The sequence below is a fragment of the Alexandromys fortis genome, unplaced genomic scaffold (assembly GCF_014885135.2).
Source record: "Alexandromys fortis isolate MF-2015 unplaced genomic scaffold, M_Fortis_MF-2015_v1.1 scaffold_251, whole genome shotgun sequence".
NCBI classification, from domain to species: Eukaryota; Metazoa; Chordata; class Mammalia; order Rodentia; family Cricetidae; genus Alexandromys; species Alexandromys fortis.
In genome coordinates, this window is record NW_026068176.1 from 653,282 (window position 1) to 669,367 (window position 16,086).

Below are 16,086 nucleotides of genomic sequence, written 5' to 3' on the forward strand. Positions count from 1 at the left end.
GGAAAATGGGAGGCTGGGAGGAGGCAGAAACCTTTTGTTTTCCTCTTCTCAATAAAAAAAAGAAAATGTAAAAAAAAAAAGAATACTACTCAGCGGTAAAAATCAATGACTTCTCAAATTTTGCATGCAAATGGATGGAAATAGAAAACACTATCTTGAGTGAGGCAACCCAGACCCAAAAAGATGAACATTGGATGTACTCATAATTGATTTTTAGCCATAAATAAAGGTCACGGAGTCTTTAATTGGTGAACCTAAAGAAGCTAAATAAGAAGGTGAACCCAAGGAAAAACTTACAGTTATCCTCTTGGCTATGGGAAGTAGACAAAATTGCCGGGGAGAATATTGGGATCTTGGAGGTGGAGTGGGATGGTGGTAAGGGGAGATAGGGAGTGAAAAGTAAGAAGGGGAGGATGGGGGGAACCTGGGAAAATAGGATGATTGGGATAAAGGAAGGTTGGATAGGGGAACAAGGAAGCACAATTCTTAGTTAAGGGAGCCACCTTAGGGTTGGCAAGAGACTTGAACGTAGAGTGGCTCCCAGGAGCCCAACGCAATGTCCCCAGTTAGTTCCTTGGGCAGCTGAGGACAGGGAACCTGAAATGACCCTATCCTATAACAATACTCCTGAATATCTTGCATATCACCATAAAACCTTCGTCTGGCGATGGATGGAGATAGAGACAGAAACTCACACAGGAGCATTGGACTGAGCTCCCAAGGTCGCAATGAAGAGCAGAAGGAGGGAGAACATGAGCAAGGAAGTTAGGACCACGAGGAGTGCAGCCACCCACTGAGACAGTGGGGCTGATCTAGTGGGAGCTTACCAGGGCCAGCTGGACTGTGACTGAAAAAGCATGGGATAAAACCGGACTCTCTGAAAATGGCGAACAATTAGGGCTGATGAGAAGCCAAGGACCATGGCATGGGGTTTTGATCTTACTTCATGTTCTGGCTTTGTGGGAGCCTAGCCAGTTTTGATGTTCACCTTCCTAGGCATGGACGGACGTGGGAGGACCTTGGACTTTTCACAGGGCAGGGAACCCTGACTGGTCTTTGGACTGGAGAAGGAGGGGAAGAGGAGTGGGGGGAGGGGGAGAAAGGTGGGAGGAGGGCGAGGGAAATGGGAGGCTGGGAGGAGGTGGAAACTTTTTTTCCTTTTCTCAATTAAAAAAAAAGAAGAAAAAAAAAATAAAACTAGTACAGCCTGCAATAACAAAAATAAAATAGGATAGAATAGAATAGAATTCTAGACAGATAAAAACAGAGTCAAGTGAACCCTCTTGGTAACTGTCTTTATTGCAGTAAGGTTCGTTTGGTGGGAGCAAAGAGAGGTACAGCTCCTTTAAGAAAGGCTTTCTGATTCCGCAAAACCACATGGCAACTGTTTTAAGAAGCCCTTACATCATACACTTAAATAGTGTTCATGAGAAGCCAGAAGCATGATTCTTTGTAGTAGCATGGATCTAGAAACTCCTCAGAGTTATGGCAATAAACATGTCTTCCACTTGTACCTCCTCCAGGAAGCTAGACTCTCAGGAAGCTAAGGAATGGGGTGGGGCTAGTCAACAAAGTGGCAGCTTTAATCCTAGCCATGCCATTTAGCAGATTAAAGACTCATATGCTCAGAAACAATATATATGGTTTACAGGATGTTTAAAAATTATACATAGGCTTCAGAGGGAAAAGAAAAAGGATGGAGAAAGTCATTGAAACAAAGAAATAAAGGAGTTGGGCGTGGTAGCACACACCTTTAATCCTTGTACTTGGGAGGAAGAGGTAGGTGTATCTCTGTTAGGTTGAGGCCAGCCTGGTCTACAGTATGAGTTCCAGAACAGCCAAAGATATACAGAGAAACCCTTTCTCATAAAACCAAAAATTTAAAAATAACAATAAAATGAATAGAGTAAAAAGAAAATCCATGTAAGATGGAAAATATACAAAGGATCTGGATACTGCGTGTTATTGCATTGTTTTTTTTTTTTTTAAGTGTTTGACTGCTAGGGAAGTAGCAACAGCTGCTAAAAGACATTTGATTATAAATGCTGCTGGATTAATCCAACCTATGTATTTTGAAAATGCTTTGACTTCAAAATTTAAGTCTTAAAGATATTTTACCTTGGAGAAGATGCTTTTCTTTTATTTCCACAGGAAATTCGAAGCTGTGGATTCATTCTGGATTATGAAAAAGAAGGTTTTATTGAGGAAGACACCCTGAAAAATCTCTGATAATAGAATATGGCCCAAATGATCCAATGACTCAGAACACCTCTGTTATAGTTTCTTCTGGGTTCTGCATCCAGAACAGCTTCAAGGCTGCTGAATAGGATGATCCAGCCTCATAAAATACTCCAGTAAGTATTTGACCATAATCCTAAATTTTCTTTGTGTCCCTGTAATATTACCAGTGCCCCAATCAGGAAGAAGTAGCCTAGAAAACTATACCTACATTCCCCCCAAAAATGGATTATAAATATTTGTCTTTGTTTAGCATGTTGGTTACAAGTTGTTATGAATAAAGCTAAACAAAGGAGATTAGAATCACTATTCTTCTTTTGAAAATACAAAAAGGGAAATGCTGTGGGATAATACTCTTACACACTGTAAAGATTTGTCATTTGAGTTAAGCTTCCAGCGTGAATGTCACGGACAAGATGATGCCCCTATTTCAGGTCTCTCCACTCATCAAGCTCAGCCAATACTCAGCCCTGGTCCTTGGCATAGCCTACGGCACCAAGTACTATAGTTACCTAAAGCCTTGGGTAGAGGAGGAGAGGAGGGTTACAGCAGAGGAAAAGAAGAGACTAGATGAGCTGAAATGGATTGAGAGAGAATGGGCAGAAGCTCAAGATGACAGCATACTCAAGTGAAGCACTAGTGAGCTTGCCTTTCCTAAGTCACTGAGGATGAATAAAGCTTTGTTGTGTGATGAAAGAAAAATTTTTGTATTGGTTTAATAAAATACTGATTGGCAAGTAGCCAGGTAGTAAGTATAGGCAGGGCAAACATACTAAGAGAATTCTGGCAGAGAGTCAACCACCAACCAGATGTAGAGGGAGCAAGATGAGAATGCCTCACTGAGAAAAGGTACCAAGCCACATGACTAAACATAGACAAGAATTATGGGTTAATTTAAGTTGTAAGAGATAGTTAATAATGAGCCTGTGCTAATAGATCATCAGTTTATAATTAATATAAGCCTCTGTATGTTTCTTTGGGACTGATGACTGCGGGATTGGGCAAGACAGAAAGTTACATCTGCAGCCAAAGTTATACAAAGTAACTCTGTCTCAAAAAAATAAAAAGACTCAAAAGTCTATTTATAAAATTCATAAATGACTTCAAACATTATAAATATTAGCAGATGAATTCAGTCAAAGATCTGGAGAGAAAAGTTAGCAACATAAAAGTGAAGGTTAAAAATATGTGTGACAAAATACACAATATAGATGATAAAGTCAGCAGCATAGAAGACAAAAGTCACCAAGGAAATTGATATTTTGAAAAATAGAAATATTGGATATTAAAAGCTCATCCTTAAAAATGATCATAATTATAAATATAATTAAAAATATTTGAAAAAGCAAAAAATGAATTAACGGGAATGGAGGATAAGATTGGGGCAATATTATACTAAACATCAATAAAAATAAAAAGAACATGGAAAGAATTTCCAAAAAGTCTGGGGTACATACAATCAAAAGAGCAAAGCTTAAGCAACTGTGGACTAGAAGACAAAACAGAAATTAAAAACTAAACACATAGAGAATCTATTCACTAAAATTATATCAGAATATCATCCACATTCAGAGAAAGAAACTTACACCAAACAAAATGGTATTAAAAAAATCCTAACAGACATGTCTGGAGGAGAACTTCTGTATGAGACATTATAGTTAAATATGTCAAAAACACAAAGGAAGGAATATTAAAACTGTAATGGAATAATGCTTACCCTGCTACAAAGGCAAGCACTTGACAAAAACACTGATCTCTCATCAGTAAACCTAAAAACCAGAAAAGCATGGGGTCATATATTTAAGCTATATCAGTAATTGTCAAGGAAGATGAAGGTTATAGAGAAATAATGACAGTTCATAACAAGCACAAAACAAGGAATTTTATGAACACTAAATCAGCACTGAAGAAGACAAAGGAATATGTCATGAGATCCCCAAAAAGAATAAATTTCATACAGAATAAAGGAGTGCTGGGATGAAGAAAGCATTCTTGTTGAATACAATAAAACAGTGAATACAGATAATAATAATCTTAAAACAGCCAAAAAATTGCAGGCATTAGTGCACAAATTTCAGTGATATCTTAAGTGTACATAGCCTTAAGTCACAAACAAGGAGACACTGATTGGCTGAGTATGTTTCAAAACAATATCCAACTCTTTGTTGTCTCCAAGTGACACACATTTTTGAAGAAAAGGACTAGAGTAATAGTTAAGGAATGGAGGTCGATTTATCAAACAAACAGAAGCTGAAAATAAGCATCTATAGCTGTTCTGGTATCTGCTAAAGTAAAACTCCAACTAAACATAGTCATACAAGATAAAGAAAGGCCAGTCCTATTAATAGGAGCAGCAATTCACTAAGAAATAGAGAAAGAGGCTGGGGAGATGGCTTGATTGACAAGAATGCTTGCTGCTTAATCTGAGTTTGAATGCCTAGCCATGTAAAAATCTGGCCATGGTCCCATGTACTTGCTGTAACTCTAGCACGGGGGAGGTGGAGATAGGAAGATCAATGGGATTTGCTGGTAGCCAACCTACCTCCAAGTTGAATAAGAGATTCTCTATCAAGGAAATAAAGCAGAGTTTTATGGAGTCATGCTCTATGTCCTCCTTTGGCTTCTTTGCACATACACAGGTACAAGGATGCACACACATGCACACATGGACATAAACTACTCACACAATTCCAACACACATAATACATGAACATATAAAGATATAGGGTGAATATTGTGGCTCTAACCTTTATAAAGCAAACACTAATTGGCCTAAAATGTCACAAAGGTATTAATACAATAATAGCAGGTGATTTTAATACCCCAGTCTCATCTTTAGATATGTTATGCAAAGTGAAAATCAACAAAAATACACAGTTATTAACAATATTATACATGAATTGGACTTAAAAGTATCTAATGAATAGTCTATCCAATTAGTATAGACTACACATTCTTTGCACTAGCGTATTAAATCTTTTCTAAAGCAAACTGCATTTTAGTCCACAATGCAGCACTCAACACATAAAATATTTCTTTGTATCTTATCAGATAATGTTGTAATAAAACTAGAACTAAATAGCAAAAAAAACCCCACAAATACTGAGAGACTGAATTTTTGAATGATCAGTGAGTCATTTAATGTAGTGAATTTAAAAAAAAATTAACAGAATCAAATGAAAATGAATACAAATCGTGAGACCCATTTTAATATAGTTAGTGAAGAATTAAGAGTAAAACTCATTTGTTATGAGGGCTTATATTAAAAACTCAGATTCTAAACAAATCTAATGGTACACATCAAGATTTTATAAGAGAAACAAGACAAAAAAGCAATAGGTGGCAAAAAGTAATACCGGGGGGGGGGGGATAATGAAATGGAGACTAAAATAGGAGTATATAGAATTTATCAAACAAAAGCAAGCTTTTCAAGTTGACAAACAAGATTAACAAAATCTTGGACAACCTGACCAAAAGAAGAAGAAAAGATCAAAAGTGATTAAAATTGGGGACTTGACGGGGAATGCTACAAAAGGCTGCAATGAAATCCAGAGGATCACTGGGTAATATTTTGAAAGCTTATATTCTCCCAACTAGAAGATCTGAAATAAGTTATTAAACATATATGACACAACAAAATTAAACCAAGAAGGTGTAGCAGTCCCATAACAATTGAAGTAGAATTAAAAACAAAATTTCTTCATAAGAAAAAGCCCAGGATTAGATGGATTCTCTGTATGATTCAACCAAACCTTTAAGAAAGATTTCACAAATTAGAAAGGAAACAATATCAAATTCATTGCCAGAAACCAATAATTTCCCAGTAATAAAACTGAATAAGAAAACAGAGAGAGAGAGAGAGAGAGAGAGAGAGAGAGAGAGAGAGAGAGAGAGAGAGAGAGAGAGGAAAACTAATAAAAGACCTTTCAATAATTTTGACCCATTTGGTTGAATCTTAGGCAAAGAAGGGGAGTTTAACATACACAATACAATAAATACTTGCAATATTTTATTGAATTTTTTCTTTGGTAACAGAGACCAATCCTCACTTTTTTTTGTATCTTTATCTGGTATTGGCATCAGAATAATAACGACTTTGTAGAAAGAGTTTGAAAGCATTGCACCCTTACCTTTCAGATGAATGCAGATAAAAGTGCTTTGAGGTTCTGCCTCATCCCAGTCAGAATAGATATTATCAAGCAAACAAATGACAAAAATACAGACATTGATGTATGGAAAGGGAATCCTTAGGTATACTTAGTGGGAATGTAGAATTGTTCGTCCACTGTGGAAGTCAGTCCAGAGGTTTCTGAAAATCAAAACAAAACCAAAAGTAAAACTGCCAGATGACCCAGCTGTGTCACTCCTAGAAATATACTAAAAGGATTTATATTAAAGAAATACTCACACATCGGTGTTCGTTGTGACTCAATTCATGAGAACTAGGGCATGTATAAGTCAACCAAAATGTCTGTCAATTGATAAATAGATCAATAAAGTGTGTTCACAAATACAGTAGATTTTTGATTCAGCACTAAGGAAAATGAAATAAGTAAATTTGCAGGTAAATATTTGGAATTGGGAAAAATTATACTGAGCAAGGTAACTCAGTCCCATAAAATCAAAATCTATGTGTCTTATTTCATACACAGTTCATAGCTTTGAATTTTAAAAGAATTTTTGCTTGTTGAACTTGGAATCTTATCACAGACCTGAAAGGTAGAAAGCAGTCATTGTGTGGTAGCAAATCAAATTTCTGTTGACATCCTTATCAATTCTACACAGACCTGATAGGACAGTTGGAGCTGAAGCTGTGCTCTCTAACACTTGCTAGACATCCTTCAGCCACTGCAGGCATCCGAGAGTCGGCCAATAACCAGAGCTTCAAATTTGCCTTAGAGTCCCTCAACAGAGCCTTCCCATTCTGCCATTAACCACTATCTGGGTTTGACTCAAGAGGAGGGGGCTGGTGCCCGTCAATCCTTTGCATGTTAAAATAGCCATCCTTTATAGTGCAGGATATCTAGGGGGTCATAGGTCACCTACACTCTGCTGGGACAAATCAGGTTCACAATGGAGATACTCTCCAAAAAAGTATAATATATAAAGTGTGGATTCTTTAAAGGTGGGGATATACAAGTTTACTATGTAGATTCTAAGCTATTTATACAAGTAAGCTATGAGGTACATGTAGGGGTATTTTGTTTGTCCTGCTAATGCTCTTATTATTGCCCAGATCTCTGAATCTTTCGCTGACTGCCACAATTTTGCCATGGTCACTATCTCAAAATACCACTACACATTATGGTTTATTCTTTTAATCCCCATGTTTTAAGAATCCATTATTTTAATCTCTCCCTTTCTCTCTTTTTAACATGGGGAGGGAAATCCAGTTACACAATTACATCAGAATACTTCCTACTAAATGTAATACTATTACCCATTTATCAATTGTTTTCTATATATTTTACATTTCATCCTTACTTATTACATTCATTTGGGCTTAATTGAATATATGTATATATATCATCATTTATGACTATTTTATTTGTTGACCATAAGCTTTTATACTCTAAAGTTATAACAATTTTATTTTGATAAAGTTTAATTTTAATCTTATGCAAAGCTTTATGTAACATATTAATAACTATTTTATGTATTTGTTTTTATGTCCTGTTTAAAAAAAGCTGTAGTGACATAATTATTTTGCTAGTGACTTCTATTTCTTAACTTCCAGATCTTTGTTAATGTGACTTCATATTCTTGCCTAGTACTCTTGAATTTCAACCAGAGGGACACAATTCACCTTTCATGTGGGGAAGTACACTGGCAACAAATTTTCTTGTTTTCTTTTACTGGAGAACATATTCATTTTTGAAGGTGAGTTTTGCCAGAATTGCAACCATCATTTGAAAGTTTGTTTCTGTCTTCCAGTATTTTAAATATATCACTTTACTAATTTCTGATCAGTAAGGTTTCTCATGATAAATTAGAATAATCTTATTTTAGATGATCAGTCATCTCTTACTTTTGAGATTATTCCTTTATCTTTGCTTTTGCTCTTCTGAACAGAGACTTTCCTCTCTATCTGTCCCTCTGTGTGTGTGCATGTGTGTGACTGGCTATATACATGTGCCTCTTGTTTTTTGTTGAGCTCCTTGAATTAAGAGATTCACTTGTTCAGTCAAATTGTTGTCTTTTCTTATATATTTCATTTTTTTTTCTGTTCACTCTTCTTAGGCAAGTTTCATAATTCATCCTTGGTTTGCTTTACAGTGTCTCAGAAGTTTCTTAGGATGTGTTAACATTCTTTTTTTCCCCTAGATGTTATAATTTTATTATTCTGCCTTCTGGTTTGATGACTCAGTATTTGCTAAACTTTCTTTTGATCTCTTCTAGTAAATTATTCATTTAATATTGATTTTGTATGTAGAATTTTTATTCCTTTTATATTTTTTTCTTTTTTATTATTCTTATTTTGTTTATACATCATTTTCCCTTTAATTAAAAAAATATTTACTTCATGTGTGTGTGTGTGTGCCTGCAAATGTACTTGCATTTATGTGCATATGAATGTGAGTAAATGGAGAGGCCAGAAGATGACATTGGGTTCTTTGAAATTGAAGTTACAGGCAGTTATGAGCTACCCTTTGTGGGTGCTCAATACCAATGTTGGTATTGAGAACTGAATTTGGGTGTCTGTAAGAACTTCATGTGTTCTTAACCATCAAGTCATCCCTCTAGCCATTCTTTTCATTTTGCTTTAAAATGTTTTCTTTTGTTCTTTCAAAAATACTTGTGATGACTGTTCTAAAGGCTTTCACAATAGCTTCAATTCTGGGGAGTCCTTAGGCTGGTGCTTGTCAATTCATATTGTGTCTGTGTTTTCTATTTCCTGTTTCTGTGTTGACAATTAGCTTTAAATATAAAATATTGAAAGTCATGAAATAAAGTTATTTTCTATCCTCAAGGTTTGCTTTTTATAAATAAAGATAATGCTAGGTTTTTTTTTAAATTGAAACTTTTGAAATAGTTTCTAAAGAGTATTTCTTTTCTATGATGTGTGCGCACAACAATTTCTGTTCTTTGACATCATCCTCAATTAACGCTTGAGAGAGATTAGCTGGAGTTCCAGCAACTCTCTGTATATTCAGAATGTGTCTCTCCTGTGACTTTCCTTAAACACTTATGTAGACTTGCTCTGAGCCTAGCTTTCCACCCATTGTGAAAGGGTACGGTCTTAGTTCTTTTTTGACTCAGAATGTGTTTTGTCAGGGCATGTGCATGAGTTTCTAAATTCTTTTGTTCACACAGTTATTTTAGAATGTCCCAATTTTCCAAATATTTTCCTACGAGATTTTCTTTTGTGCTCCATTTAACAAAGTGCATGTCCCTAAACACAACCACTTGTCTTAAGCATCTGCTATTTTGCCATTACCACCAAGCCTTTATAAAGTACACCTGCTTATTTGCCACTTGATTTCCAACTTATGAAAAATAAAAATGAGTTTTCTTTGTAAGATAAAACAGACATATAGATTTACTCTAAAAAATTGGTTACTTGTGTTTTACATACACGCAGCTTCTCTTACTAATCCTAAAACTAATAAACGTCATTAAGAAATAGAGAACATGTTGCTAAAAATTTGCATCACTTGATGGAATTGGTTTTTGTCTTTTCTAGGGATCTTCCCCCACTTACTGAGTTGCCTCATCCAGCCTTGATATGAGGGTTTGTGCCTAGTCTTACTGCATGTTATTATGCCATGTTCAGTGGAGATCCCTGGGAGTCCTGCTCTTTTCTGGAGGGAACCAGAGGAGGAGTGAATCTGGTGAAGAGGGGAGGTTGGCAGAGGGGACAGATCTCTGGGAGGACAGGAGAGAGGGGAAACTGCAGTAGGATGTAATGAATAAGAGAATAAGTAAATAAGTAAGTAAGTAAATAAATAAATAACAGAAAAACTTTAAATCTCATGAATTAGAATTTATGCTATAGGTAACATATAATAACTGACAATGATTACTGAAACCCAGGAAACAAAATATGGAACAAATTATAAAATAGACTATAAATTTCAAAAATAATCTTAAAAACAATGAAGATAATCAAATAACCAAACAGTAATTATGGGCTCATATGATTGATTACCATATGAGTCTAAAATAATACCAGGAACTAATTGTGATATATATATAAAATAAAAATAAAAATTATTTTATTTAATCTTAGAATTATTCAATACAATGTGTACCATCTGCAACATTGCTAAACAAAAGAACCTCTGTATGTATGCATATTTTGTATACATTTATCACTTTTACTGTTAATTCAGTGCATTAGAAAACGAAATAGATTGGGTATCTTCAGATACTTAAATTTGGGAATTTAATGATGTCCATTAATAATTCATGAGTTTATACAAATATGTAAGTTACATGTGATTTTCATTATGAATTATCCAAAAATGAAGGATAATATAGTTTTTGTTAAGCACCAATGAAATGATTAGTGTTAGATCTCAAAAAAAAAATAAACCTGGCAACTGAATCACAAATCTAGGCCATTTATAGATTGCAAACTCTGATGAAAATTAATTACAACTAGAAAATAACCTGTTCTTAAAACACCAAGTTATTCTTAGATCAAAGAAAAAGTAAAAAACTGTTATCACTATTCCAAAAGCAAGAACACTACTGTGTATTTAAACCCAACGGTAAAAACAAAACCACAATAGGTAGCAACCAACTTAAAAGCCATCTCATATTTTATTTAATAACATTTCATTGTTAGAGAAATAAAAACAAATTCCTCATTTATAAACGAAACACAAAGTAATTCTAAGGCATTCATGAAGAGAGAAATAATCCAAAGTCAGGAATCAAAGCTAAAGAAGATACAAAATAAAAGAATAAATAAATTTAACAAGGTAGACAACTAGCGATAAAGGAGAAAATAAAGAGTTATATAGAAAAACATGCACAGAAAGAATCATAAAATGTATTTAAAAATAAACTCGAATGATTCTGGGACTATGTTAAGGAATCATGTACATAGTACTGGGCTAAACGTTATAAATCATTGGTGAAATAAATAATGCCTGGAGAAATGAAAATTGCTAAAGTTGACTAAAGAGAAACCATTAAAAATAAAGATAGCCTTGGGAAAAAACATGAAAGATCTGAACTACAATCAAAGAACTAACATCAATAAAAATGTCATCAGGTCCACGTACTGATATACTTTTGGTATAACTAAGTTGATACAACAAATATTTTTGTCCAAGAAGTCGTAAAAGTCTTAAAATGCTTATCTACTTTAGTGCAGTAATCCCACTTTTGCAAGAGTGTCCTAAGTAATGTTTATTTAAGATAGACGATAGAATAAACTAAACAAAAATTCCAGGGAAAAGGGATCATGGCTAAACCTTCCATAGTGGGAAATTGCTAAGTTCATGTGGGAGAAAATAAAAGATTTTCAGAAAATACACTTCATCACACTGTAGGGCTTTACTTTAAATCAGGTAGAACTTGAAGCAAAATTAAAGATTATAAGAAAAAACTAAGCAGAAATGTTATAAATAATGGTATTATAAAAAGATAACTCTAGAGGAAGTGGTAGTGAGAGAGGGACCTTGCAGGGAGGTTTGATGGGAAGAAAGGCAAGAGGGAAATGCTATAATTATATTTTATTTTTAAAGAAAGTTAAAAAAGGTAGTCACTGAGTTGGTTATAAACTCCATGCCAAACTAAAAAATAAGCCTTGAAAGAGAAGATAGATAACATACAAATGTTAAATCTTCATCTTATAAATCTTATCGATAAATTCTACATTATTGACATATGATAGTATATGTTTGTATTTTAAAAGCTATAAAAATAAAGTTATGCTAAAAATATACACGATCATGTGTGTGTGTGTGTGTGTGTGTGTGTGTGTGTGTTGGGGTCAATAAGACTTGTGAAATTCATGAAAAACAAAGTTATAAACTATAAGTTACATAAAAACTTAATATTCTTAATATTTAAAGAGTTCCCACAAACAGTATATAAAAAGAAAAAAATATTTTAAACTTGGATTTAGATAGAAATTCCCCCGTGTATTAACTGCACAACACTAAAAATAAAACATCATTTTACTAGTAGGAATGTAGTTCTTTTATGGATTAAGTGCCCTTAGTCTCTTCACATCTCTAAATCAGTGTCAGAACTGTCAGAGTCATGGGATCTTACTCAGAGTCCAGTAGGACACATAGTCCAAAAGAGATACTAGGAAAGAGTTTTTAAAAAATTCTGTGAGAAGAGAATCAAGTGCCTTCTACCACCCTTAATTCAGTGTAAGGAAATGGTTCCACCATTGCATGTAACTTTGTAATACAGTTTTTTGGAATATAAAAAAGTGAGATACGAGTACTTACTTTTTCTTCCTGTGTAAAAACACTCAATTGTTGGTTTAGAAGTGATAGTGGATGAAGGCATACTTGTAAAACTGTCTTGTAACTTAGAAATTTTTAATTTACATTGTCAGTGAGCATGCATTTGCTTTAAATACAAGGCAGAAAGTAGATATTAAATATTGTGTCATATTTTAAAACAAATCCCACGCTATTAAAGAATGGGTTTAAGCAAACAACTTGTACTTCTTTAATTTCTAAACAAAATACGAACATCTTCAAATATGTTCATTCTGTCAATTCAATTGATTTATGATTGTCAAAGTAAATTTCTGACTATATATTAAAAAGTCATTTGTCCAAACGAAAGAACTTTCAGGATAAGCAATGGAGATGAGACATTAACAGATTAACAGAGACATCCATGAAGAAGCGTTTGCATGTATGGATATATATATAAATTAAGAAAACTGGAGCTGAGAGTGTACCACAGTTGGTCATAAGTTGCTTCCTTCATGCATACGCACAAAGCCCTGATTTCCTTCTCCAGTGGCATTCAAACTAGGTAAAATGGCACATGCTTGGAATCCCAACATTTGCGAGGTAGTGGCTGGAGGACCAGAAATTCAAGTTCAATCTTGGTTACATATGGATTTTGAGGTCAGCTTGACTTAGAAACCTTTTTTCAAAAAATAAAGGTAAATGAATGGGGAGAAACAGGGAGAGGGAGAGGGTGGTGGCAGGGAAGGAGAGAAAGAAAAGAAAAAAATTCTACTTCTAAACACTGAAGTTAAACAACTTACTGAAGAAATCAATCTGAACAGTTTTCATTTCAGTATGTGTATAATATGCTCAACATGAACCTTAATGGTCAGAACCAACTATTTTATTGAAGTTCTTAAATATACTTTACTTACATGAGTTATGTTTTATTTTCTGTTAGTAAAAATCTATGGAAGAATTGTTTGAGATGTCAGCACTAAAATTATTTTTTTCTGTATAGGCTAATGAACGTATGTATTCTATGTTAGTTAGTACATTCTACTATGGAAACGTTTCAAGCTCTTTCTAATAGAAATTGTGCCAAAATTTAAAAATTTTTATTTTTATTTATTGCTATCATTATGGGGGGGATATGTGTACCAGGGTGGGTGTGCAGAGGTCAGAGAACAGTTTTCAGTAGTCTTTTCTCCCTCTTCACCTTTATGTCGGTTCTAAAGGTCAAGCTAAGGTCATCAGACTTGCATGGCAAGCACCTTTACCTGCTGAGTCTTCTCATGAGCATGGAAGAATCTCTTTTAACTTAACATTTTACATCTGCATATTATAGTCAATAAGCAGGTAATTATAATTAAATTAAGCATGGCCATTTACCATGAGGAGTTTGAGTGTTCTTGTTTCAGACTAATGATATTAACAAATTATACTCCAGTGTCCTAAGATTTCAGTATTTGTGCATACTGTTGTCCAGAATGATTTCTTAATTATCATTTTATGCCAAGTTTTAACATCTATTGTGTCTGTCACTATGCTTGTGAACCTATTATAAAATGTTATAAACTACTGAAAATGAGAAGGAAATAAAATACTAAAGCAATATTGCCTTGGTATTTTAGGTGTATCTTTATATAAAAGTTTTACTGAAAGAAGAAATTTGGAATTATGATTCTAGTAACCTTATCAATCTGAGATTAATTAGCGGTACATAATCTCTTGCTGGCCAAAGTGTTATCACATATGCTGTTCACCATTAATTTGCAAAAGGAAAATTAATAGAAAACCCTGTGGAAGTCAAAACATTAATCTCCTAAGAGTGAAAATGGATCAAAGACCTCAATATCAGTCTGAACGCACTGAACCTGATAGAAGAGAAAGTGGGAAGTACCCTACAACAGATGGGCACAGGCGATCGCTTCCTATGTATAACCCCAGCAGCACAGACATTAAGGGCAACATTGAATAAATGGGACCTACTAAAACTGAGAAGCTACTGAAAAGCAAAGGACACTGTCACTAAGACAAAAAGGCAACCCACTGACTGGGAGAAGATCTTCACCACCCCCGCAACAGACAAAGGTCTGATCTCCAAAATATATAAAGAACTCAAGAAACTAGACGTTAAAATGCTAATTAACCCTATTAAAAAATGGGGCACTGACCTGAACAGAGAATTCTCAACAGAAGAAATTCAAATGGCTAAAAGACACTTAAGGTTATGCTCAACCTCCTTAGCGATCAGGGAAATGCAAATCGAAAACTTGGACTAGTATATGAAATTGCAGTTAATATTTATCTGACCTTGGCAGCAGAAAGCTCGTCCCAACAGGTTCTAATATAAAAGGAACAGGTGTTGTTGGTGGGGGTGGAATAAGGTTGAGACCAGAGACACAAAACTAGAACTTGGTAGATTTGATAGCAGCATAATTTTAAAGTACCATATACCAAATTCATTATTAAAACTTGAAGGCAGATAAGATTAAGAAAAGCGTGTTGATATGTTCTATGTGTAGATGAATAATATAGGGAAAATGATCTTCCAAACAGAAAGGGAAGGAAAAATATTAAGGATAGGAATGAAAGCAAAAATTTATATCTGAAAAATTTATAACTATTCGTGTTCATTTTACATCAGCCTATTTCAGCAGATGTCACAGATTATTGTTGTTTTGAATTCTTGTTTGCTTGTTTTGAGAAATGGTTTCATTATCTAGCTCAGGCTGACCTATAACCCACAATTCCTTCTCACCCAGCTTCCAAATGCTCAAATCACGGCCTTGCACCATGTCCAGTGCAATATCACAGTTCTGTACTAAAAAAGTTAAATTTATGTGTGTCTCACATGTGCACTGTTGCATGCATGTGGAAGTCAGAGGAAAACTTTCAAGAATTGATTCTCTCTTTCTACCATGTAGGACCTGAGGATCCAACTCAGGTCTTCAGGTTTTTCAGCAAGTCCCTCTACATTCTGAGCAATCTCATTGGCCCCAGTAATTCTACCTTTAACTAGCTATTCTGTTAAAATTACAAAGTAGAACAACAATTGCCAGTGTAAGCAATACTGTGCATTTATCAAGCTGCAATGAAGACATTTACTGGATTTATTTCTTCTATGACCATGTTCCTATATTGTCAACCAATGCTAAACACATCAGAACATGGTGCTATTGGAAGGCGTTTTGTGAGTTTATGCCTGTTGCAGAATCAACCTTTTACACAGAAACAGCTTTGATGTAGTCCTTCATGGTTGCTTTCAAAACCGAGTGCATTTTAAAAGGCTAAGTAACAGTGCCACCTTAAGAGATATGACAACGATTCAAGGCTCCTGCTGACTTTTTTTTTGCATTTTTTAAATTTATTTATTTATTTATTTATTTTTTATTTTTTATTTTATTGAGAATAGGAAAAAAAAAGTTTCCGCCTCCTCCCAGCCTCCCATTTCCCTCCCCCTTCCCCCCAC

General features: G+C 34.5%; 1 protein-coding gene and 1 long non-coding RNA gene across 2 annotated transcripts in view; one reads left to right on the forward strand and one right to left on the reverse strand.

The window, feature by feature from the left end:
* Positions 1–14,859, reverse strand: part of LOC126492521 (uncharacterized) — a 51,359-nt gene extending 36,500 nt beyond the window's left edge. The window contains exons 1-2 of the long non-coding RNA XR_007589619.1: positions 14,789–14,859; positions 6,369–6,547 (exon numbers count right to left, since the gene is read on the reverse strand). This is a non-coding gene — a long non-coding RNA (uncharacterized lncRNA). The remainder of the gene's footprint in view (positions 1–6,368; positions 6,548–14,788) is intronic.
* On the forward strand, positions 2,655–2,870 carry LOC126492519 (ATP synthase subunit e, mitochondrial-like). The gene has a single exon (XM_050128976.1). The coding sequence runs from the start codon at positions 2,655–2,657 to the stop codon at positions 2,868–2,870; it is 216 nt and encodes a 71-aa protein (XP_049984933.1).
* Positions 14,860–16,086: the final 1,227 nt, after the last annotated feature.

Excerpts from the sequence above, each read along its gene's own strand:
- LOC126492519 (XM_050128976.1), top strand. The coding sequence starts at position 2,655 with ATGATGCCCCTATTTCAGGTCTCTCCACTCATCAAGCTCAGCCAATAC.